The 27,746-nt window shown below is 31.6% G+C and overlaps 1 protein-coding gene across 1 annotated transcript; it reads left to right on the top strand.

Moving 5' to 3' along the window:
• Positions 1 to 12,728: 12,728 nt before the first annotated feature.
• Positions 12,729 to 14,870, top strand: LOC124840543 (uncharacterized). The gene is made up of 2 exons (XM_047316610.2): positions 12,729 to 12,966; positions 13,181 to 14,870. Exon 2 carries the CDS (start codon positions 13,307 to 13,309, stop codon positions 14,564 to 14,566), a length of 1,260 nt encoding a protein of 419 aa, XP_047172566.1. The 5' UTR covers positions 12,729 to 12,966; positions 13,181 to 13,306; the 3' UTR covers positions 14,567 to 14,870.
• Positions 14,871 to 27,746: the final 12,876 nt, after the last annotated feature.

The following is a 27,746-nucleotide window of genomic DNA, read 5'->3' as shown; positions in this document are numbered from 1 at the left end:
ACAACTGTACCATATGTATAAATATTTAGAATACTATGGTCCTTAAGGAAGTTTTGCGTCCATGTGTATTTGGGTGAAAAAAATCACACAATACAATACAGTTCCAATAACTTAATTTCAACTAGAAACAACTCCTAGTTAACCACCTTGATTTGGTGGGTTGGCCCTGGTGCCTTGGGATTTAGTCTCCATCTCACGTATTTTCGAAGATATTTTCAATAAATAATCAGGCTGAAATAAGAGAATATCACATCAAACCATCAACCTTTCGTATTGTATGTGTTCGGAAACATAATCACAAATTTGTAAATATAAAATCAAATGCATACCCAACTTGTTGAAGTAGTAAACATCTTCTCTTCAAACCTTTTAGCATATAAATGAAGTATATGCAATCCCTCTTCACCATAACCAGAATAATGTTTTTTTAACGAGTCCATTCTATAGAAAATGAAGAAAAGCAATTTAATAACTCGTTAAAGTGTAAGAAGACGATGATGATTGAATGATTGAAAATGAATAGAAAGAACAAGAATACATAGTTCCAAGGAGAGTTACAAGTCAAAAAGATAATTTTAGAACAACCACCGTGAGAGAAGCTGAAGCATAGAATTAAAAGATAGAAAAGAGTGGGATGAGATGAAAATGACAGGATCACTAAGCGAGAGAGACCAAGGTTGGGTAGCAGAGGCACAACCTAATGCTAGGTAACATAGGCTGACCATGAAAAAATGTAAAGACAGAAATGGGGATGTTGGGTAACAGAGCAACCCCAGTGCAATAACCAGCAATGCTAACAACGACGAACAGTAACTTCACAAGGTGGAGCTTCAGCGATTTCATATATGAACTCTATTGAAAACAGGAGAAAAATTCTACTAATAGTACTATAGTTTTCCACTAAATATCCATCTGCCACACATTCTCTATGAGGAGATATTGGGGACAGGGCTTTTAACACACTGATAGATAACAGATATATGCTGAGAAACAAGAAATTTCCTCATTAAAAAACACCAACACAGCTATACAGGAGTATTTATAGGTGTACCAAGTAATAAAAGAATTCTAAAAACAGAAACTGTATTTTTTGGATGACTAAACAACAGGAGAAAATAAGTATCATTTTGGGTGCACTCTGATGACGATCCCATGATTGAGCATGGTAAATCACAATAACACAGTGATCTCACCCGTTCGGCTTGTCCACGACCCTGGCAATTAGCATGTGCAATGCTGACACGCTAAACCTCATCCCTATACTTTCATTATGAAATTTAAAACCATCAAAGTCATGTTTTGTTATTAGTTTGGAGGAAAAACGAACAGATTTAATTATGTTTCTATACCATCAACCAGACATTTGAGCACATGTTTACACAGTATAAAGCTGCTTAATGTTCTTTCATATACATTCATTTTTCATTTATCATTTGAGAGTGTCACGGAAAAATTCATTTATCATCTGAGAGTCGTCACAGAAATGTTGGCAATCATCGGGAGCAAAAATAAAAAAATTACAAATGATATATATCAATGAGAAAGTAATAAAACTGAATCTTACATCTGGTTGAAAAATCTTTCGCGTGACTCTTGCGGCAGTCCATTTCTTCAATCCTTAGTATCCATATTGGCTTCTTGGTTAGGTCTCCCATTATCGTTATCCATCTAATTTTTATAAACTGAGACACCACAGACTATTCTTGTCAAATCTATGAAGATAATCAAAGATAATCCGTATAAATCAATGATTTTCACAAAGATAACCGTCCATCAAGAAATCATAAATTGTTTAGTCACCATAACACTTAAACAACAGACAAATATTTTTTTTCTCAAGGGACAAAAAACAGAGGTTCACTTATACTACCAATATACCATGTTCTAACCTATTTTTATTACATAATCATGCTTCAAATTTGGAGATGGTGTTCTGTTCTGATTTCCTTCAAGATGTGAATAATGATTCAAACGAAACGCGCCCCCTTTACACTCGCTCTTTCGATTAAACAGTTATAATAAGGAAAGAGGAATGATTAATCCTAAATTACAAAACAACCTGATGGTGACTACGATTTTGGCAATTTTCCGGCCATGGCGTGGACAGTGTCTTCTTTTAATAAATTTATTTGATGTTAGTTATTCTGTTTAATATTTTATTTTATTAGATAATATGAAAAACAATTATTAAATTTTTAATAAATTTTTTATTAATGTTTCTTATTTTATTTGCTATAAATTATGTACGTGTCATGTGAATTTTAAATGATAAAAATTAATTGAATATATTTTTAATATTTGATAATAAGTTATTCAATAAATAAAAAAAAGAAACTGAAATTTGTAATGTATTTTAAAACTTAAAATTGTAGATGAAATTAAATATTTGTATACAACGTAAAGTAATTTGAATAAAAAACATTATATCTATTAATTTGTTTTTGGTAATATTAACGTGACATTATGAAAAAGGCCAACAGAACATTAACGGTAATATTAACAGTTTATTGCTAAGTGATTATGTAACGACCATACTGATTAACATTTTCATGTGGAATATGAATCTGTCATGCCATCAACATTTTGTTTTTGGGTAAATTTTACATAATTTTTTATCCTTTTTAGAAAAACCACATTAAATTTCTCACTAAACTGTTGACCAGTTTTAGTCTCTCAACAAATTTTTTTTTATAAGATTTATTCTTTTAACAATATTCATTTAATCAATTTTAGCATCTTAATTATTATTTGTTAAAATGAACACAAACCCGTCATTTAAATTGTATATCATGAGTTAAGATGAAATCAAATTAAAAAAATAATTTTTTTAACTCATAATGAAATGAAATATTATTTACTAATAAGTTTTAATATTATTTAAAATATTTTGACTACTAAATAAATTCTCCTTTAGATATTTTTTTAGTACCAATATTCTGCTTCTTTGTAATTATTATTCTATTGTTCATTTTTCATTTTTCATTTTTCATTTGTTTGAAGTAATTTATTGAAATGATGTTTACATGAATTTTTTAAATGACAAACTTTTTAAGAAGACATGGAATCTAAACTTTAAAGATATTGTCCAGGTTGATTCATTTTGTCTACTTGTAGTATATTTATAACTAAATAATTTTTCATTCTTTCTTGTTGGAAGTTCCAACCTTCAATTCATACTTTACAAAATGGGTGCAAACCTTATCTATAAGTCGATTTTGGTTATGTGAGGTTGAGTTAGACTCAAAGTCCACTTCTAACAATTGAATTCATCTTGTTTCCAAAATATAATAAATTTATTTCTTATCATTATATTAAAATAAAATAAAAATATTAATAAATTTATAAAAACAATAATATACTCACAAAAATAATTAAAAAATAATTAAAAAATAATTATAAAATAAATAATTTGTACAAGTTTTTTAATTCAGAGACTGCATTGTTCTTTGTTTTCTTTTAGTAACATTAGTGTTTGATTCATGTTTACTTTCATAGAACCTCCTGTTTTGATCTCGTTACTATGGAATAGTGAAATCAGAATTAAATTTATTGGTTGATTTGGAGGGTTGAGTGGCAAAACTTGTAATTTTTATGGTTTTGGTTTAAAAATCGTAACTCCAAAGTGGGTCTGATTTTCCAAGAGGTATTCTTATGTCAGGTTATTTTATCAATACATCTATTGAATTCTGAATTATGTTTCTTTTAATCTTTACTTTAATTGTATTTGAATCTCATAGTTAGGTGTAGTGCTTAATCCATTTGTGTTTTAGCTTAGATTTTTATCTTGTCTATACTTTCTATATTGTTCTGTTCAACTGATTTTATTTTTTTTGCATTGCAATTTTTAATTTCCAATTCATGAATAGGATCAGGATTCATTTCCTGCATAAGCATGTTTACTATTATGTTCTGGTTCTGAGATGAACCCTAGTTAGTCAAGGTCTTACATGTTTATAATTGTTTTTTTTTTCATTAGGTAGAACATCAATACCAGATTAGTTAAGCACTGCATCGACATTTTACCTGCATATCATAGGTTCATCTAAGTAGATTCATGCATTTTTAATTAGGTGTTCTTTTAATCTCTTCTCTTTTCCCCACTTTGTTTTGTTTTGTTTTCTTTAACAAGGATTAGTTATACACATCAAAGCTTAACACGCACCAAAATTTGATACATTTTTGACATTATACTTCATTAGTGAGGAGTATTTTTGTAAAATCCTAACGCAAAAAAGGCTTTTTATCACAACATAACTTATACTACCTTATACATAATTCATACACAACTCATACTTTATATATAATCCATACATAACTCATACATAATTTATATATAAGTCATACATAACTCATGCAGATATCATACATAACATTTACATACCTCATACATAACACATACATAAGTCATACATAGCACATACATAACTCACACATACCTCATACATAACTCATACATACATACTAGTCATCTTATTCATTTTTAATTGATGATTTCGTACAAACATTGACTTCTTGCAAATTATCTCATACATAACTCATACTTATCTCATATATAACCCATACATAAGTTATACAAAACTCTTATATACCTCATCTATAACTCATACTTACCTCATACATAACCTACATACATCATACCTAACTTATACATATCATATACATAACACATGCATACCTCATACATTATTACTTTTAAATAATTCTACTTTGTTTTTGTGATTTGATGAAAAAAAAAACCTTTTGACACAGTTAAGAATTCTTTTCAATCAAGGTATAAGGATGAGAATTTTGGATTGGAAAAATGTTTAACAGTAAGCAATGGATTGAAAGCTTCTTTATTTAGGTATTGCACATGGATGAAATTTATACATACACACACATATATATATATATATATATATATATATATATATAGATATATATATATATAGATATATCTCACCACCAAGAAATGAGAAGAGAATTAATTGTATCAATTGTGAAGAGATGAGATGTATATATTGTGAAAATGAGAAAGGAAAAATAATACAATTGCCCAACCTGATGTTGCACCTTGCCTAACCGTGCTTCTGCCTAATCGTGCCTTTAATAATTTTCTCATGATTGTTTAAATTTCTTAATAACAAATTAAACAAATAAGAGAGTAAGGAAGAGAGAAAATTGACCAAGTGATTCTTATATTGGTTCATATCACACAGATCCTATGTCCAGTTATTAATCTCAAACGAGAATTAACGATTCACTATCACAAACCAACAAATTGTTACTGTTAGAAATATTAAATCTTTTATCTTTCAGTTTATTTTTCAGTTAGTTTGTTAATATTTATTATTTGTATTTTGGGCTTAGCCCATATTTTTTCTATTATAAATAGAGAACCCTATGTGTGTTTAACACAAGGGAGATTAATCCCATAAATAATTTTCACTATATTTAACATGGTATCAGAGCAGGTTTTCTGATATCTTCCGGTGGTCTTTGTTGTCTGCCGGCGGCCGACCGTCATGGTCGCCGGCAGCCCCTAAAAATATCCAGAATCAGAGACAAGTCTCCTAGAAACTACTGCCTCCTCTGAATGACCGGACCGAAACCACTGCCTCCTCTGAATGACAGGACCTCCCTCTCTTTGTTTAGACCTTCCAGAGCAGTGATTGCTGCCATCAAAATCTGTCTTCTTCTCGTCGCATGTTTCTGCATCTTCGGACCTCCTTCTTTCTGCGTAATTTGCTGTAGAGGGTTTCGCCTCTGTATTGCTGTAGAGGGTTTCGCCTCTGTATTGCTGTAGAGGGTTTCGCCTCTGTATTGCTGTAGAGGGTTTCGCCTCTGTATTGCTGTAGAGGGTTTCGCCTCTGTATTGCTGTTCTTGCCTTCTTCTTCCTTTCTTATTGTATCTGTCACACAGATCTGAAGTGTTTGTTGCTCCTTCTCTGCTGCTCTCCTTCTCTGCTGCTCTCCTTCTCTGCTGCTCTCCTTCTCTGCTGCTCTCCTTCTCTGCTGCTCTCCTTCTCTGCTGCTCTCCTTCCCTGCTGCTCTCCTTCGTACATTTTTGAAGTTGAAAACCTAGTTTAGTTATTTCAAGCTTGGTTCATACAATTTGTATGCTCCAGCTTGAGGGGGAGTGTTAGAAATATTAAATCTTTTATCTTTCAGTTTATTTTTCAGTTAGTTTGTTAATATTTATTATTTGTATTTTTCACTATATTTAACAGTTACAATCACAAAGAAAATAACAAAGTTTAAGGTTAGAACATCTCTCTTGTTACCACAAGAGTTGAAACTCACTTCCCCTAAAACCTACAAGGGATGAACATCTCCTTTGAATGCTTCACGAAGGATGAACACCTCCTTTGAATCTTCACAAAGGATGACATGCTTTAACTCAACAACAACAACAACACTGAATCACAACTCCCATGAAAGTTCTCGGTCTATGTCAACACCAAGTTCTTAAAGTCAAAACACAAGGCTTACAAAACCATATAACACACTTATCACAGCACACAACAAAACAAATAAGTTTTTCGAAATTCAAGTATCGTATGTTAGAATGAGACTCTCAATCTAATTTACAGATATCTCACTCAAGGATACCTTCAAAAATCCGTTGTCTGTTGTTTAACGTGTGATAATCGATTATCCACTTATGATAATTGATTATTCATTTAATGAATGCACAACGGTCAAAAACTTGTTTGAAAAATCTTATAATTGCTCATGATAATCAATTATGGCAGGTCATAATCGATTATTGATAATCGATTATTATAAGTTGGTAATCGATTATCTTGAGTGTAAAATGAGAGTCTTATATATGACTTTGAGACATCATCAAAACTTCCAATCTTCATCTTTATGCTAACAACATTCGAGTTATTTGGGGGTGCATGTAACGTTTGAGTCATATATAAGACTCTCTTCTTATCAATGGTCATAATTATGTGTCCTGATTGTATTTTATATTGTTCGTAGGAGCATATAAGATTTTATGTGTGTTTTGATATGTTTTAGGCTTTTTAGAGTGATTTGGCCATCCACTAGGTAAAGGAAGCTAATTGTTTCATTTTAAAGTTAAAAATCAGATGAATGTGGTAAACTGCATGTCTAGTTGATGTGAGTATCTTGATTTATTGATTTGGTGTTTGAGCTACTGAAATATGAATGTGTTGCTATGTTTGGGTGTTGTTTGCTTTGTCTAAATTGGTGTTGAGTTGAGGAACTGATAATCTAACCATTAGTTACGATAAGCATTAGAATTGTTGTAAGCACCACCTTTTGTGAATATGGATATCATGTATGCTTAATATGTATTATGGATTGAGAACATGGTTATGGATATGTGTGGTGATGATGTTGTGAGAATTTCAAGCAAAAATTATTTGTGGTGATGTGGTTATGTATGCTCAAATTGGGGGTGGGGGGTTCAATAAGGAGGTATCCTTAACTCTAATAACTATTTACACTAAAATAGAGTAGAATGAGTTATGTGGTGAGAGTCGGAGGATGTCTTAGTCTATGGATATTGGTTAGGTCCACAAAAAGGATTAACATTGTGAGTAATAGGATGATAACTCTTTTGTTTATGACTCAACAAAATATAAATACTACAAGAAGTGTACGCTTATAGTGACACCCAATGTTAAAGGCATGTATCTGGAAAAGTGAGTCTAGTGTCAACTGTTTATGTGTGTTGATATGAGTTATTGTATTTTATAAATGTTTTGCTTATATTTGATGTCGTTTAATTGTTTAGAAAACATTTTTGCACATTTGCATGTCGTTTTCTTTTGATATTTTCTTGTGTCTTTGTGTTTTTTCTTTGCGATTATCAATTTTATAACGTCTTATTTTATCCATTATAAGCTATTAGAATTAGGATGTTACACAACCATACTTCTTTTTATAGAAAATACATTATTTAAAATTATTTTAACAAATTTAATAGAAAAGAAAACAAATATTTATTGGGTATTGGATAATTTCATACAGTGCACAATGCAACAATCCAATGGTCAAGTTGTTGGTATAAAGTTCATCTTGTGACATATGTTATGTAAATTTCTTAATTTAAAAGATTTTCCTCATACGTATACACACAAAAATGACGATAGTTTAAGATATTTTTTTAACTATAAATTATGTGACTAATTATTTAAACAATTTTAGTAAAATTACTTCATTATCTAAATAAATAAATTCTTTTTATTGGAATGAAAGATAATTTAACTAAAAAGTAAATAGTTAAGAGAAGTTTAATGAGGAAAGCTTTGGGTGTGGAAAAGATTAACAATGGATTTGCATCTCTTAAAGATTATTACTAGAGGTATCCTTAACTCTAATAAGTATTTAGACTCAAATATAATAGAATTTGTTATCTGGTGAGAGTCGTAGGAGTTCTTAGTTTATGGACACTGGTTAGGTGCTAGGCGCAAAAAAGATTAACCTTGTGAGTACGTAGTAGGATGATAACCCCTTTGTTTATGACTCTGCAGCACATAAACACTATTACAAGTGCATGCCTATAGTGAAACCCAATGTTAAAGGCATATATCCAGATAATTGAGTCTAATGTCAATTGTTTATGTGTGTTTACGATTTATTGTATTTTATAAATGTTTTGCTTAGATCTAATATGGTTTAAATGTTTTAGAAAATCTATTTATACATTTGCTTATCGTGTTGTTTTCTTTTGGTGTTTTCTTGTGTCTTTGTATTTTTCTTTTGCGATGATCATCTTATTAGTATGAGCAAGTGATGAAAGTGTTGAAATATATATCTCTAAAAGAAGATGATGCAGCATAATTTTTTTTTATGATCGTCTAATAACTTTTCGTGGTAGTTTTAGATATATTTTATTATTACGATTATTTAATTTAGTAACTGTATTAATAATCTATATTTATCTATTGAGACAATCGTTTTGATTATCAATTTTATAACGTCTTGTTCTATCCATTATAAGCTGTTAGAATTAAGATGTTACACAACCATACTTCTTTTTATAGAAAATACATTATTTAAAATTATTTTAACAAATTTAATTGTAAAGAAAACAAATATTTATTGGGTATTGGATAATTTCATATAGTGCACAATGCAACAATCTAATGGTCAAGTTGTTGGTAAAAAGTTTATCTTGTGATATATGTTATATAAATTTCTTAATTTAAAAAATTTTCCTCATACGTACACACACAAACAGTTTAAGATATTTTTTTAACTATAAATTATGTGACTAATTATTTAAACAATTTTAGTAAAATTACTTCATTATCTAAATAAATAAATTATTTTTATTGGAATGAAAGATAATTTATGAAAGATAATTTAACTAAAAAGTAAATAGTTAAGAGAAGTTTAATGAGGAAAGCTTTGGGTGTGGAAAAGATTAACACAATTTGCATCTCTTAAAGATTATTACTAGAGGTATCATTAACTCTAATAACTATTTACACTCAAATATAATAGAATTTGTTATGTGAAGAGCCGTAGGAGTTCTTAGTCTATGGACACTGGTTAGGTGCTAGGCGCGAGAATGATTAACCTTATGAGTAGTAAGATGATAATCTCTTGTTTATGACTCTGCAGAACATAAACACTACTACAAGTACGTGTCTACAGGGAAACCCAATGTTAAAGGCATGTATCCAAATAATTGAGTCTAGTGTCAATTGTTTATGTGTGTTTACGAGTTATTGTATTTTATAAATGTTTTTCTTACATCTAATATGGTTTAAATGTTTTAAAAAAATCTTTCTGTACATTTGCTTATCGTGTTATTTTTTTGTGTCTTTGTATTTTTTTTTTGGGATGATCATCTTATTAGTATGAACAAGTGATGGAAGTGTTGAAATATATATCTCTAAAATGATGATGCAGCATAATTTTTTTTTATGATGGTCTAATAATTTTTCGTGGTAGTTCTAGATATTTATCTGTTATTAAAGTTATTTAGTTTGATAACTATATTAGTAATCTATATTTATATACTGAGATAATCGTTTTATTTATAATTTTATAAAATCTTATCTTATCAATTATAAACAAATAGAATTAGGATGTTACCGCAACAAATACATCTCTTTATGGGAAATATATTATTTAAAATTATTTTAACAAATTTAATAGCAAAGAAAACAAATATTATTTATTGGATATGGGATAATTGCATACAGTACACATTGCAACAATATAATGTTCAAGTTATGTTGTTGGTAAAAAAGTTTATCTTGATATATGTTATGTAAAATTTAAATAGTTTTCTTAATTTAAAAAACTTTCCACGTACGTACACACGAAAAATGACGACAGTTTAAGATTTTTTTAACTATAAATTATGTGATTAATTATTTAAACAATTTTATTAAAATTATTTCATTATCTAAATAAATGAATTATTTTTTATTGGGATCAAAGATAATTTAACTAAAAAGTAAATAGTTAAGGGAAGTTTAAAGAGGAAAGCTTTAGGTGTGGAAAAGATTAACAGTGGATTTGCCTCTCTTAAATATTATTATTTTATTTTTATCGGGATCCGGTAACAATTTTAGTGAAGTGTTGTTGGTTGAAAAACCAAAGATACTAGCCACAAATTAAATAGGGTATAGCTAGGAAATATTAGCTACAAATTTACGTGGGAATATTAACTACAGATTTACCTTGTTTTCTTTAAATGATTAGTGTATTTAAATGTTTTCTTTAAAAGATTAAAGATATACGATAATCATAATCCCAAAAGATCAAGATATTTGATTGATGAAAACTATTACTAAGAATATTTACAGTTTTTTAAAATCTATATTGTTTTTTTAAGTATTTATTTAATTAATATATTTAATAATTTAATAAAAATATATAAATATTTCTGAAGATTTTCTTATGAATGGGGTTATCTGATCATAATTTTTCTAACAATTAGCAACAATTGAAAGCACGAAAGGGAGATAGGACAATAAAAAAAAACTTCAATTTAAACATGTAATTAGATAAACTCATGCAAACAAACAAATAACATACCAACTCTTTCTACTGAAAGGGACTGAGAGCAACTCCTGCTGCAACCGCTCGTGAACGCTCATCCTTCTCCAGTCAGTCCGTCTCACCTTCTCCTTTTTTTCTGACTCTTGCTCTCTCAATCTCAAATATGGAGTGACCTGCAGAAAACACACCCGGTCGATCAATCCTACTTGATAGTAACACCAACAATGAGTATCATCAGTTAAAGAAAAGTTACAAACAAGAAAAATATAATACAGATATTCTCAAACTTTTCTTTTAAGCAGGCCAAAAGTTTGAGAAATGTTTGAAAAATCCTATGTGAATAAGATTATGGATTCAACTATTTTAAAATTAAATTAAACTTTAAAATATAAATACGTGAATTGCGTAATTACTTAAATAGATTTAATTACATAAATTTTTTTAGTGAATTCATCTTGTTTTAAAAACTAAACTGATATGTTATATATTCAATTCAGTTTTTAAAAATAAAAATCCGTTTTTTATACTATTTCAGTTAATTAATGTGATATGTTCTCTCTTATAGCTCTTTCATAAATTTAAATTGGGAGCAATCTTAATTAAGTCCTATTCGAATATATGTTTGTTAGGATTATTAAGATTTGTCAAATTTAACCAGAAATCAATCTTTACGTGATGTTATTGAAACTTGAAGAGGCTTTTAAGAAAATAATATTCAAGAATTTTAAGTGAGAAGTTTAAAAAGTCTGTGGTGTGGTTTATTAGCTGTTATTTACTCATGGTAGGAATATGAGATTTGATTGTATAAAAATATATCTTTCAAAAAAAACTTTCCATGTACCTTAATTTTTTTTTATACCTTCCAACACCAAATACAAAATAACACTTTTTTTACTTTTCTTGTTGAATCTTAAATCATTTTAAATTTTAATATAAAAGTGTTATTTTATTAGTGTTAAATAGCTGTAAAAGAAAAAAAAAATAGTGTTTGTTTATCACTACCCATGTTTCAATTGTTTGAATAATAATAAAGGAAATATTGTTTTAAATATTTTCTGTTAATTCCACAACGTCCTGTCAATTAAAATATCAATCAATAATCAATCATCATTAAAAGAAAAACAGTTTTCTTGATTATATCTTTTTAATAAATATATCGTAATTTCATGTCTATTTCTTTAAATTATTGAATGATATATATATATATATATATATATATATATATATATATATATATATATATAAATTTTAAAAACAATGTAAATCATCTTTAGTATTAAATATAGGAGTGTTGTGCACGCATATTTTTAGTAAATAATAACTGTCTTGAGAGTATCATTTAGAAAAATATTTCATATATTTGATTATATATATTTTTAATTATTTTAAGTTAATATTTCAACACAATTAATGTCTGTTTTTATTGAATATTTGATAATTGCATAGGACTTGATATGGAAATCACAATGCAATAATCTAATGGTGGAGTCAACATTTATCTTATTATATATGTTATGTAAAATTTAAATAATAGTTTTCTTAATTTAAAAATGTTTCCACATACAAAAAAAAGAGAGATTATCTTATTAGTTTAAGATTTAATATTTGGAAGGGTAAAGATGTGGATAATTATTTAAAGAAATATAGTAAAAGTAGTAGATGGTGTAAATAAATGAATTATTTTGATGGGGATTAAAGAAAAAAGAATTAAAAGATGGTAAAGGGTGTTAGAGGAAGGGTTAAGGATATCTTTGAAAAGATAATTGTGGTAACAGTATTACAGCAGTTGTTTGTGGGAAAAGAAAAGATAAGTTAGTTTGAATATAGGGAAATTAATGTGCGTGAGGTGGGACAGAAGGGCATTTCTTCAAAACGTGACACTTCCATTCTTCCACAAACAGGTTAAAAAAGGGACTCTCCCTATGTGCAAGACTCGTCAAAACCCACACCACAGCTACGTAGTACGTTGTTTTGTTCTCAATTTCTGAGGTAGCTCCTTCTTCCTAACTCTTTTTTTTTTCTCATCTCTTTTCATGAGATCGTAAAACCCTGCAATGTGTGCTGTTTTCTTTGCGTTTTGATAAAACCCTGGAAGAAACTCGTATAGTGTGTTATTCAGGAGTCGAGAGATGATTTTCTTGGTTGCTAAGCTACCAAATCTTTGATCTGACCTGGTCGTTATCTCGATTTTTGGCTTCATCAGGTGTGTGTGCTATTTGTTGTAAATTGTACCCTTCGGTGTCATTTTCCTTAATCTCTATCTGGTGCAAGTGATAGAGCTCTCTCTCTCTCTCTCCGTTGATCACACGAAAAACCCGTTTTTGGCTCCATGGAAGAAGACCAAGAGTCTCGGCATCAAAGGGAAAATCGAGGGTCTGTTCCTCGGGAAGGAGAAGGGTTAGGGGGTAATGGAGGAGGTGTTAACTGCAATGAGATTCGTTCTTTCACGTGCGATATCTGCAACAAAGGTTTCAGTTCGGGTAAAGCTCTTGGTGGGCACATGAGAATCCACAACCTCTCGAGAAAACGGGTTCATGGGGAGAAACAAAGCACCGGTGATGCTGCAAAATCCAAGACGGCGAAATGGGTGATGGTGGATGGTAACCCCACTTGTTCCGTTTGTGGAAAGACCTTTTCTTCCAGGAAGTCCTTGTTTGGGCACATGAGGTCTCACACTGAGAAGCCGAGGAAGGGAATTCGAAGCAACGCTCCGATCGTTCGTGCCTCCTCCAATTCCACTTCTTCCTCAACCCTTTCTGATGATTTGACCGTTGATCTCTCTCTAGTTCTCAGGGGTTGGTCCGTCACTGCCAAGAGGGGCCGCATAAGCTCTTCTTGCAGCAAATCAGATTCTGGTTTGGAAGAAGGTGATGAGATTGAGCCACGTATGCAAGAGGCTGCGTATGTGCTCATGTTGCTGGCCAGAGGGAGTCCGAAGTGCGAGCAAGTGGTTGTCGCTGATCAGATTCAAGAACATCCATTCAACAAGAGGGGACGTGAAGAGGAGCTGTCACACCCAGTTTTGGGGAATTCTGATGACGTGAAGATCAAGAAGAGAAATAGAAAGAAGGTGAAATTAACAGAATTAGCATCAACTGGGGAAGAAGGGAACAGATTCGCCAGATGCAGAAAATGCAATACAAGTTTCCCAAGTCACCAATCTTTGAATGATCATCTATGCAGCCTTCAAAATTCTAAGAACATTGAGTCTCGGTCACATGGTGTGTCAGCCACAAAAGAAGAGCATCATGCCAAAACAACCATACAGGGGGAGAAAACAGGACCAGGAACTGTTTTAGAGGATAGAGCTGTGGAAGCCATGAGAGGGTATGAGTGTGAAGTTTTGAAGGAGACTTTCTCAATCGGTCAAGCCTTTGGGGACCACAAGAGATCTGATTGGACCAGGATGGGAGAAGGTCAGTCAGCTCAGGCAACTTCTTCAAACATGGGAAATGGTCAGAATTGTTCCAAGGTTCTGAGTTTTGATCTCAATCAGATTCCTGCTATGGATGGGGAAGAGGGTGTTCAATCAGATTTGTTTATTCCTGCCAACATTATGACATCATCGAGTTATGATTCCTCTTGCTAAAAATACCTCTGTCACTGATCAGTGAATAAGAATTTGATTTTTGACCATAATAGGGCATGCATTGTATTAGCAAAGATAGGTACCCTTCACAGCAAGTTATGCACTGTTAACAATTGATTGTCTTTAGTATTAGCTTCCTCTGGTGAGACACCACGGGGAACTATCTTAGCTGTTTCCTATGCTTTTGGTAGGGTCATGAACTCTTGTTTTTTCTGTATTTTCTTTCTTCATGTGATGCATGCTGTGTACTGCAAGCCTATAGCTTGCTGCAAAAAGGAAGGATCCCAAAGGGCATTGTGGGGCTTTCATTGTTTACCCTTTTTCTGCTTAAATGCAATTGGACAAAATACTTTTTCCGAATCCTTTTATTAAATAATAATTTGACCATCAACTCCTTGATTAAGGTGCCTAATAAAAGTTTTTCAAGTTCACGTTGATTCTATAGTAGCCAGAATTTCCTTCCACGCTTCATGTTTCCTCTCTTTTCAATGGTACACACAATCAATATAGATTGAGGTGAACATTAAAAACAAAGAAACGAATGACTTAATGGATCATTTATGATTGAGCTACAAGTTTATTCTCACATTAAAAATTACTTAATGGATCATTCATGCACACACAGCCCTTTGGAAATGAAACTTAAATTGCGTCTTATCTCACGGCTCACCAAATACACAAAAGCGTTACTTTAACAAAGGCATAAAGTTGTAGGTTAGCAATTTTTTCTTATAACAATTTATAGGTTTAAATGAAATTTTCGTTGATAATTTTTCTATTTTTTTTTGGTTCATGTAATTTTTTGAAGTCTTTGTTTTAAACCTTACAGATGTTTCATTCTGTGTCTTTGTCGTGAGTTTTGTTACATGAATCACTACTCTGATAAACTGTGGTCGTATCACTGCCGTTTTTTCAGCCATTGTTATCATCAATGTATTTGTTGTCAAAGAGACTAAAAAAAGAATAAAATTATAAAGACAAATCAAAATAAAAAATTTAGCATACATGTGAAATAAAAATAAATACATGCATTAATTACAAAGACAATTATATTGATGATTTTTTTAGACAAACAGAATTCTATTTTGGGTACGAAAGTCACAAAACAGGAAAAGGTGTTAATTTGCGTAGAAGAAAACATTATTTAAGTCTTTATTATTTTATAGGGCAAAGCTCTTAGAAGTTTGGAGCAAACTCTTATTTTTATTATTTTTAAAAATGTTAAATAAGTCAGATGTTAACAATATTTTATTTCTTAAAATAATATATATTTATGATCGTGCGCAAATCATTGTTTAAACTATTTTAATATTTCCTTTATATTTATCAACACAAAAAATATTTTATATTAAGTAAAAACTTATTTACTCAAACAGTATATTAATAACAGCATAAAGAAACATAAACAAATTTTCTTAGAAATAATCTCAGGTTCCAAATAAGAAATTTCAAAACATTTCCTTTTTTATGGATATCCTTGGAAGAACATTCATGTTTCTGCATACATTTGAACAATGACTATAATAAATTTAAAATAAAAACAATATGGTAGAAGTAGGATCAAAGAAAATAAGTTAATTCCTTAAAAAAATCCATACTTCTAACTACTTGTTAAGGATATGAGAATCAATGTTAAATATAGATTCAAATGCAACTGTGGTTATATATTGAGATTCTCAACTAGGGATGGCAAAAAAATCCGCGCCCGTGGATATCCGCGGATAAAATCCGCGACGGATAGTTGATACCCGCGGATATTTACTACTCGCAACCCGCGGGTAGCGGATATTTTAATACCCGCTTATAATCGGGTCGGGTGCGGATATTATACTATCCGTACCCGCGGATACCCGCTACCCGCAAAAAATAAAAATAAAAATTTAATTTATATTTTATTAAGTTAAATTTAATTAAAATTAACATTAATTTATATTTAACAATATTAAATTTAATTAAAATTTATATTTAATTTAATTTATATTATATTTTATATATTTTTTATAATTTTATTTAAATTTTATTTTATTAATTTATTAAAATATATATTTTTTTAATATTTGCGGGTATCCGTGGATATCCGCGGGTTTTAAAATACCCGCGGATATTTTTTAAGCGGATATCCGTGCGGGTAGCGGGTCGGGTAGCGGGTGGATTTTTTTTTGTCGGATCGGGTTGCGGGTAGGCATTATCCGTGCCCGACCCGACCCGTTGCCATCCCTATTCTCAACAATATAGTCATTAAAGCAAGATAAAAAAAAAAGTTGATTATTATTCTTCCACAGTTTGCATCTAATAGGCGGAAACATATATGAAATAAAGCATGCATTTATTTAGTAAAAAAAAACATGTGTTATGTTTTATACTTAGTTGTTTGAATACAAATTAAACTAAACAAGATAAGATGTTAAAGAAAATTTTTATTGTAATTTTAATTAAAATAATGTACATAACAACAATATTTATGTCATTACTAAGAAAAATGTTTGAATTTAAATTTTATAACGAGAGAATATTATTTCACATCAATAGAATTATATTAAAAGAAAAACAAAATCATAGCTATAAAATATTTTTTTAGTACGAGAAGATGGAGTTATAATTAATTTAAATAGTATAAAAAGTTATAAATTATCATTTATTTATTTTTATAATATTATATAATCTATTTACTACTATTAAATATAAATTTTTACTTTTATAATTTTATAGTGAGAGAAAGTACCATTCCAGCAATAGTATCATATTATTTGAGTCATTGCAAAATCAAACGAAAAACTAAAAGCATGATTATAAAATATTTCTCTTAATAGGAGATGATTGAGTTATAATTTATTTAAGTAGTGTAAAGTAGCTATAAATTATTATTTATTTAGTTTTATAATATTATATTGTCTATTTACTAGTAATAAATATAATTATTTTTAGTTTACAAAATATTATATCAATATATTTATAATATTTTGTATGCATATAATAAGTTAATTAGTATCGTAGTGTTCTATTATTGGTTTTAAAGTATGAAGTAGGGGTTGAAATCTCACGGTAAACATTTTTTTTTTCCATTTCAAGTGTCATTTTTTTCTATACCACATGTTCATGCAAGTGTCACAACAATTCTAATCAATCCTAATTAGGGATGGTAAGATACTACACGAGAAGACGTTTTATTTCGGGTATTGATTGAACGAGCTTTATTCGATTGGATTATGTCAGGTGTTGGTTGGATGGACTGGGTCATAGATTGGATGGGTTATGTTATAGAAGTCCTGAATGATTATGAGTCTATTGTGTGTCCAAATTATTCGGATTATGTTATAGAAGTCCTAAATGATTATGACTCTATTGTGTGTCCAAATTATTCGGATGTAGTTGAACATGTGTTGGTCATCAATTTGATTGAATTGTGCAAATTCTCATATTATTTGTCCTATTTTATTCTTCTCTAGTCATCTAGGTCTCCAAGGTCTCTCGTTTGTTCATTCTTCTCTAGTCATTTAGGTTTTCAAGATCTCTCGTTCATCCAGAATCGCTTGAATGATACATGTAGAAGGTATTTTGATGTTAAAGTCAGTAGCTGACAGATCAATTAGCAATGATGCATGTTATGTGCATGTATATCAAAGGAACTCAACCTAAAGTAGTCACCCAAAAGAGCTTTGCCTGGAGTGGTCGGCCAAGAGTGGCCGACTCAAAGGAACTTGACACCAAGAGAGCTCAGCTCAAAGGAGTTTGACCCATAATGGTTGGCCAAAGGAGCTCACCTAGAGAGTCATTGGTTTTGGAGTTAGACTGTTTGATTGATGGTTGGTTGTCCGGGCTTAACCGAACGAGCATACGACACACAGATCCTCCAAGCCTGAGCATTAAATAATTTACGAAGGAGTTTGGATTTAACCGTTTGGTACTCGACCCTTAAGTGTGTTGAAAGTTGTAACCCGATGGAGAAGGGTTTCTTAGTTAGAACAAGTCCTTGACCATTAGTCGTGAACTTTGTTATATGTTGATTAGATGAGCTTCAACCATTTTTAAGGTGAGTAGTTCGACAATGATTCTTTTCAAAACTCTTCCTTGACCGACCGCTTGTGAGATAGCAGGAGTTCTTTTAAGAACTATTCCTTAACCAATCGCTTAAAGGATGCAGTAGGGGTTCACCTAGATGAACTCTTCCTTAACCAACCTATTGATCGACTCATTAGGCCGAGCTATTGCGATTGAACACTTGTGAGACGACATAGGTTCTTTTCATAACTCTTCCTTAACCGTCTCGACACTCCATCAGCAAGGGTTCACTTGGGTGAACTTTCCCTTAACAGACTTGTTGATCGACTAAGTAGGTCGAGTTGTTGAGGTCGAACACTTGTGAGACGATAAAGGTTTTTTCAGAACTTTCTCTTCATCTGATTCGTAGACAGACTAAGCGGTGGATGTTCTTTTCAGAACGCTCCCTTCATTTATTCATAGGCATATCGAGTAGTATAGGTTCTTTTCAAAACTCTCCCTTCATCTGGTTAGTAGGCAGATCAAGCGGTAAGGGTTTTTTTTTCAGAAAGCTCCCTTCATTCGTTTGTAGGCAGACTGAGCGATAGGAGTTCCTTTCATAACACTCCCTTGACTGACCCGTTGAAGGTGTAATATGGCGAGAAGGTGGGGCCAACAAAGCGAGGCTGGGCTTTCAAGAATGAAGTCGACAGATGATATGAGGTCGAGAGGTCGAGATGTATATGAAGTTGAACGATCGAGTTGTCAATAGTGAAAAGTCGATCAAATTTGAGGCTAATGTTGAAGTCGAAAGAGGTTGTTGAGACTACACAATCAAGGTAGAACAGGCCGAACGTTAAAGTTGAAAGAGGGTGTTAATGAGGCAAAGTGATCGAGAAGATGAGGCTGAAAAGTTGAGAAAAGGTGGAGCTTGAAGATCGTGCTTTCAAGACGGAAAAGTCGAGAGGTTGAGATTGAAAGAGGTCGAGAGGTTGAGGATGAACGTTGGTCGAATGAGGTTCAATTATCCAGACTAAAAAGTTGAATGAATTTGAGGATGATGTTGAAGCCAATAGAGGTTGAGTTGTTAAGGCTAAATGACCGATCGAATGAGACCGAACGATCGAGAGGAGGTAAAGGCTGAACGGTCGAGTTGTCAAGACTAAAAAGTTGACATGTTGAGGCCAAAAGAGGCCGAGAGTTTTAGGCTGAGGTTGAACGGTTAAAAGGTTAAGGCCAAACCAGGTCGAGCTGTCCAAATTGGAAATTCAACATAATTTAAGGCTTGTGGGGAAGCCGAAATAGGTTTTTGAGACCACATGGTCGTGGACGCACGAGCCAAAAGTTTGAAGCCCAAAGTGGCTAAGATGTTGAGGTCGTGATATCAAGTTCGGACGAGTTAAACGTTGAAGCCGAAAGAGGCGAAGTTGTTGAGGCTGAATGACAAGTTGATGATATTGAACAGCCGAGAGGAAGTGGAGGTCGAACGACCGAGAAGTCAAGACTGAAAAGTCAACAGGTTAAGGCCGAATGAGGCCAAAATAAAGATTAGGTCGAATAGTTGAGATGTTAAGGCCAACTAAGAACGTGTGGTAGAGGCCGAACGAACAACATGCAAAAATCGAAAGTGGTGATTGAGGTCGACTTAAACTATGCAGTAGAGGTTGAACAACCAACATGCTAATGTTTAAAGAGGCTAAGATGAAGGTCGAATATCGAGGGTAAATGATTGAGGCTGAACAAAGTAAATAGGTTGAGGCTAAAGGTGGCCATGCAGTTGAGGCTTAGCAAAGTCAAGAGCTTAAGTTTAAAGGTGGTTGTGCGGTTAAGGCTGAACAAATTCAATAACTTGAGGCCGAAGATGGTCATGCGATTGAGGCTAAACAAAGTCAGGAGGTTGGGGCCGAACAATTAGGCGATTTACTTCTTCCACTATATTTCTCATCTAGTTACTTGTGGTTATAATTGGAGTAAATTGGATGGGTGCAAAAATGTTTTGGGTGTTGATCGGACGTGCTTTGTCATAAATTGGATGGGTTATGCCGGATGTTGACTAGACGGGCTGTGTCATAGACTAGACGAGTTATGCCATAGACTAAATAGGTTGTGCCAGGTCTCCGACAATTATGAGTGTCTTATGCCATATTCTAAATTCTAGTATAGTCGGATTCTGCCAATTCTCATATTGCTTATCCTATTCCGCTCTTCTCTGGTGGTTTAGGTCTCCAAGGTTTCATGTTCATCCAAAATCGCTTAGATGGTACTTAAAGAAGGTACTCTGATGCTAAAGTTAGTAGATAATTAATCGGTTAGCAATTAATGCAGTGATTCATGTTATGTGCATGCATGTCAAAGTCATACATTAGACCTTTATTTATAGTAGTTTGTTATGGGATTTTACCTTTTTTGTCGGTTTAATCGCAGTTGAATCATACCTTAATCGACATTAACAGGTTGATTCGCCATTACCATTGTTAATCTGATCATTCTGTAACTAGTCAACTGTAACACCTCGAATTAGGCGTTACAATTTTTGTTCCATAAAATACATATATAATTTTTTTTTCAACACCAACAAAATATTACGTTATTTATTACAACACAAGTCTTCTGAAAATAAAATTCCACACAGTTCATAAACTTCTGAAATTTAAAATTTCACACAGTTCGGAAATTCAAACGTAGATTTATTTTAGAAATTCCCCATGTCTCCTTTTTCCCACAGATCTCTCATCTTCTAAGCAAGTCCGGAACCATCTGCTAATTCATCTGAAATAGTTTCTGCTCCCGTATAATATCACACATTATACGTTCATTGCATTCACATACACAAACACAAACAGTAGGGTGAGCTAACCAAATCAAAAAATATACATTATCCATAGTCCTACTAATATCACAAGTGTGTCAATCAGTCCAATACATGCATTTCGAACATACTCAAGAACAGACTATTACATTGATACTATATAATATTTCTCAAGTCAGAACTATCAATACATTTACTAGAGTCAATGCAACATATTATTAACCTGCCTACTTACCAAAGCAAAGCAGTCAACAATCCTTCTGTCTACTTACCAAAGTAGTATAACCATGTGATACTGACTACTTACCAAAGTAATCTAACGAGGTGATCTACTTACCAAAGTAGTACAACAAGGTGATATTGTCTACTTACCAAAGTAGCACAATAAGATGATATCGTCTACTTACCAAAGTAGTACAATAAGATGATATATTCTACTTACCAAAGTAGCACAATAAGGTAATATTCTGCCTACTTACCAAAGTAGTACGGTTTATGCCAAATTAATCTCTCATTGTCTCACCTACTTACCAATGTAGCGTCCGACTTCAAACATCTTCCCTCCCGACTTACCAAAGTCGTAGGAAAATAAATAAATTTCGAATTTACAATTATAACAATAATTCTTATACTACCCATCAAATTTTACCATAAACTTATTTACAATTCATGATTTAACTCAAATAATTATTACCAACTCAGTAATATTCAATATAATTTTATATTCTAATATAGAATATATTATATTACTTATCTTCAAATTTTCAAAATACAACTATACATCCAATTTAAGAATATAATTATTCAAGAATTTATCCAATACAAATAAATTTACTATTTCGTGGAAAGATTACTCTTCACTCATATCAATAATTAAAATCTGAACCAATCAGACTAGCAAACAATATGGTAAAATTTTCAGTCCAATCTAACGGTTAATGAGGCGGAAATCATAATTTATGTATAAATGATCCAAAAACATAAATTAAGCAGTATTGAGATCCCTGAGAAGATACGAAACTAATATCTGTAAATCTGTATCTCCGATTTAAAATCTGAACGGTCAAAGTATGACACTATCTTTTAGAAACAACATATTAAAATTTCAGGGTAATCTAACGACTAACTAAGTAGATATAAAGGTTTTACTGAGGTAACTCAGAGACAGAAGTTTAAGTGGTTCTCGGTTAAACTCAAAATGCGGAATGAATTCCTTTAAGTACAGACATCTAATTCCAAATCTTAACGGTCAAGATCACCTAATATGTCTTATGAACTACATACTAAAGTTTGGGTTCAATCTAACGGTAAATGGAATACATATAAAATTTTTACCATTATAACTTAAGAACAGAATTACATTGTTCATCAAATATTTCAAACTTTCGAAATTTATTTCTCTAAACATAGACCTTCAATTACAAATCCGATCGGTCAAATTGTATTAATATGTCTTAGGGATCATATATCAAATTTGTTGATCTAACAGTCAAATAGGTCAGAATCTATATTTTACCTAGACAACTTAGTAACAAAACTACAGGGGTAACTAATTTACTCAAACATTCAGGATTTATTTCTCCAAGTACAGACTTCTATTTTCAAATCCGAACAGTCAAAGTGTAGTAATAGGTCTTAGGATTCACATATTAAAATTTTAGCTAAATCTAACGATGAAAACAATTAATAGAAAAATTTCACCACAGTAACTCGAAAATAAGAAATTATAATCATGAAAACCAAATTTTACACAAGTAAATAGATAACTACCATTACCAAAATTTTAACATATTCATACTCATATTCATGATCATAACAAGAAAGGATTAGCTCCCCTACCTCTTCTCCTTGCAAGCAATTCTTCACTCTTGATACTCCTAGACCACCACTTTTGCTTGTTTTCACTCTCAAATTCAAAGAAAATTCTAACTTAAATCCCTCTTCTCTTCTCCTCCTCTCTTTTGGCCTTAATAAGCTTATATCAAGAGAATGAAGCCTCTTGAAAGATGCTTGCAGTAATACAATGGAAAGAAAAAAACAAACAGATGAAAGGGATGGGTCCCTTAACCAAAACATGCACCCATGTTTCACGGGAGACAAAACATTAACCTCCATGCTTCAATATTATCTTCTTATTTTCTATATTAGTATTAATTTTTTTTATTATAAATTTATAATTATGTCCCTCCTTTTAACAAAAGATTGCCAGCACAAATTGCATCAAATTCAAATAATTAATACAAGAAAAACCAAGCTAAACAAAATGGTAAAAAAAAATACAAACAATAGTCTTTATCTTACATATGCAGAATATGTTTGAAACTAATTACACTAACCAAAAATTTATTTATTATTATTATTATTATTTTCATACTTTCTACATACTAATGCACACCATAATTAATTATTCAAAACCACAACATACATAAAATTACTTTTATTTTTCTATAGGTCTTACATCAACCATCTCGTTCAGTTAGCGGTAATGGCTAAAAGATCGACCTAGAGAGGCTGACCAAGAGCGGTCGCCTCAGAGGAACTCGACCTAGAATAGTCAACCAAGAGAGCTCTCTACCTGGAATGGTCGGTTAAGAGCGATCGTTAGAGAAACTCAACCTGGAGTAGTCGACCAAGAGAGCTCTGCTCGGAGGAGCTCGACCTGAGTAGTCAACCAAAAGAGCTCAGCCTAGAGGATCATCAATCTTGGAATTAAACCGTTTGGTTGATGGTTGGTTGTCCTGACTTGTCTCGACAGACATACAGTACAAGTTTCATTATCAATATCTATTCCCAAGGTAAAAATTCTTCATCATCCTCATACTTAATGGGTATACAAAAATTTGTTTCATCCCAATCAAATAATGAGTATACTTCATACCTGTGCTCATACACGCTTTCTTACAATTGCAAAATAAATTAATTATTTTTTATAAAATAGTAAAAATCAACCTTAAAAACATAATATTATCAAATATTCAACCAAAAAATAAACAGACTCATAAAACATATTTAACCAATAAAAAGTGAAGAGATATTTGTTAAATAAAGAGACTCGTAAATTTAGTGATATTTAATAAATTTAAGCTAGTAACTGATAAAATGTTGATAGGTCATTTTATTTATAAAAAGCGGCTATTTTGTGTGATTAACAAAAAAAGAACGCTTGTAATATTTTGGAGGGACCGAAAATACTATGTAATATCAACTACTAATTTCGTTAAGATCTATGCACATAATATGATGTATATTTTCCTATGAAGATGATCTTTTAGGACTTCAAAACTATTATGAACGATTTTGTGTCTCCACAATAGAAAACTCTTGACCACCTTTCACATGGTTTTGAATTTTAAACCCTTTGTGCTTTAATTTCAAACATTTGTTCAGGAAGAGTCTTTACTTTTTGTGGTTATAGACGTACATCTTATGATTTTGTTTGTAGATAATTTGTCAAGACTCTTAAAAGAATAAAGATTATTTATAAGAGTCAATTATTTATTTTAAATGTCAACTATGGAATCAATATGCACTACAAACATAACCTTATTGGAATTACTCTTTTTTTAAAATAATAAATTACTAGAAGAAAATTAGGAATGATGGACTCCCAAGACATATTTTTAATTTAATTCGCAATTTAAATGAGTTTAGATAATTTGATTCATAAACATTATTAAATAGTAATTATATTTTAAAAAATTAAAATAATATTATTTTTTTAAGAAAAATATTCGTATTATGATTAGTATTTATTTATATATATCAAATTATTATAAATGAAATTTAAATTTAAATACAATAATATAACTTACATTTTAAAACTTTATTTGATTTTTATCTTTTATTCAAATTTATATGGTTTGATTTTTTTAAAGCAAACTAGAAGGATTCGTTAATCTAATATAATGTTAGATTAAGTAAAAAAATGTATAATCTATATCCAGAAAAGAAAACTTAATAAGATTTTTTAAGTATTCCATTAAGTTAGACTAAACTGAGTCGCTTTGTTTAACTCTAATTACATTTGTTAACTCATAGAGTTATCCAATATTAATGATTTTTTGTTACTATTTTTTATATATTTTTATTGCCATATTAATATAATGTTCATATTAATATAATAACATTTTTCAAGAAGCAATGGATATAGCTATCAAAAAATAAACCTGTGCGGTTTAGGTTTAGATTGGGTTGAATTAAAAAAAAGTTTTAATTGCTTCCTTTGTCCCCAGTTTGGTTGAATTGTGTCAAATTCATCCTCATTTTTAAAAAAGTTTCATTATCGTCCTCACGTGGTGTAAAAGTGTCAATTGAATCCAAACATTGAAAAAATGTGTGTCAATGTAGTCATCTCCGTTAAATACACACTAACGGTGTTAAGTGGCTGATTATTTGGCACTACAGAATTAAAACGTGGCAAAAGAGAGGTTTACGTGGTGAAGACGGCTCATGATGGCAATCTCGCGCTTCACGTTGGAGGCCATCCCCGTTGCGGCTAGTTTCTTCTTGCTTACCACTTTCACTGCCACGCTTTGCCCCGTGCTGGTGTTACGGGCGTGGTACACCTTCGCGAACGCGCCGCATCCTAGGAGCCTTCCCACCTCGTATTTTTCAAACAAAACGGTGCTCTCCGCCGCCGCCGCCTGTTCGATTTCCGGCATTGGTTTCACTAAGACTATCGTGCTCAGCACGATCTTAATTGGGGGATTGTTGTAGAGAGGTTGAAAGGGGATCTGGAAAGGGGTTTGCAGAATTTGATGAATGAAGCAGCTATTCTTGCAGCTATTCTTGCCGAATTTCTCCCACAGAGCTACAACCTCGCTCTGGCTTCTGTAGACCCTGCCAGACAACATGTGTCCTTCTTCCGCCACCCAACCAAGAAGCGGCCACTGGTAGCCAGGCGATATGCGCGTGGGCGAGAACATTGTCGCTTGATTTTGGACAAATTTTCCTTTGTTTTCTCCGAAAATGTTTGGTTGTTCTTCCTCTTCCCCTCACCACCATGCCATTGCTTCCCACACTCGCTCTCCTTCTTCACCTTCACTCTCTCTCCCTCTCTTTCTCACAACAATTGCTTCTGCCTAACAGGAACTTTAACGACAGGAACGCCAACTTAGGGTTTTCAAAATGGGGAAATCCTGTGAACCGAACAATTGACGAAGGAGACTAGTCAGGGCTGCGAAGACAAAGTGAACAACGAAAAGAAGAGAAGCAATGAAGACGCAGACTCAAGTGCAGAGGCAGTGGAGAATATGCAAAACCATTGAAGACGCGACGAAAGGAATTAGGGGTGCAACACCAATGGAGACGCAAAGAGCACTAATGGAGACGCAAAGAACACCCATGGAGACGCAAAACCATTGACGCGCGAAGAGGAGATGACTACATTGTGCCACGTTTTAATTCTCTAGTGCCAAATAATCAGCCACTTAACACCGTTAGTGTGTATTTAACGGAGATGACTACATTGACACACATTTTTTCAATGTTTGGATTCAATTGACACTTTTACACCACGTGAGGACGACAATGAAACTTTTTTAAAAATGAGGATGAATTTGACACAATTCAACCAAACTGGGGACAAAGGAAGCAATTAAACCTAAAAAAAATTATAAATTTTGGTACAAGAGTTAAGTTGAATCTTTGATAAGTTTGGTTGTCTCACCAATTCATTGATAAATTTTAAATATGAATTATATTAAAAAAACGAATATCTTGAATCTTTTTCTATTTGGAGAGTGTGTTCACTTTAAATGATTGTTTTGGAAAGAGTGAATAAATGAATTTGAGGGATTTGAAAGTGAACTGATTGCTACTTTTTAAGAAGATTTGGAATTAAGTGAAAAAAATAAAGTTTGTGAAAATTACTGTAAGATTTAACCAATGTGACAGATAAAAAAAATTGTTTAATTGGTGAAAATTAAAGATGATCAAAACTCTACTAATTATAAAAATAATATAAAATGATTATTATTAATGTTATATATATATATATATATATATATATATATATATATATATATATATATATATATATATTTGTATATATGTTTATAAGGAAAAAATTAATTTTTAAAACGTAATAAAAATGATAAATTAGTAAATTGAAATAATACTAATAATAATAATAATATTATTATTATTATTAATTGTTTTGAATAATTCATGCTGTGTGAATCCTTTACATTCAAAAGAGTAATACATAAGAGTGAAATAGAAAATTGATGGTAAATAATTGTAAATCTGAGCAGATGAGGGAAGATAAGAAATCACGCAAATTTGTCCTTTCAATCACTCTCATATCCTTTAAAGTGAACATGCAAGTGATCTTAAATTCGTCCTTGCTAATGAACAACAACATTATATTACTTCAGAACCAATATAACATAA

This window comes from Vigna umbellata, chromosome 1, assembly GCF_029865625.1.
Source record: "Vigna umbellata cultivar VRB3 chromosome 1, Vumbellata_1.0, whole genome shotgun sequence".
NCBI lineage: Eukaryota > Viridiplantae > Streptophyta > Magnoliopsida > Fabales > Fabaceae > Vigna > Vigna umbellata.
This window is presented reverse-complemented; position numbering and strand designations above follow the sequence as displayed.

What these genes read in the sequence shown, in the direction of transcription:
- LOC124840543 (XM_047316610.2), top strand. Translation starts at nt 13,307, where the DNA reads ATGGAAGAAGACCAAGAGTCTCGGCATCAAAGGGAAAATCGAGGGTCT.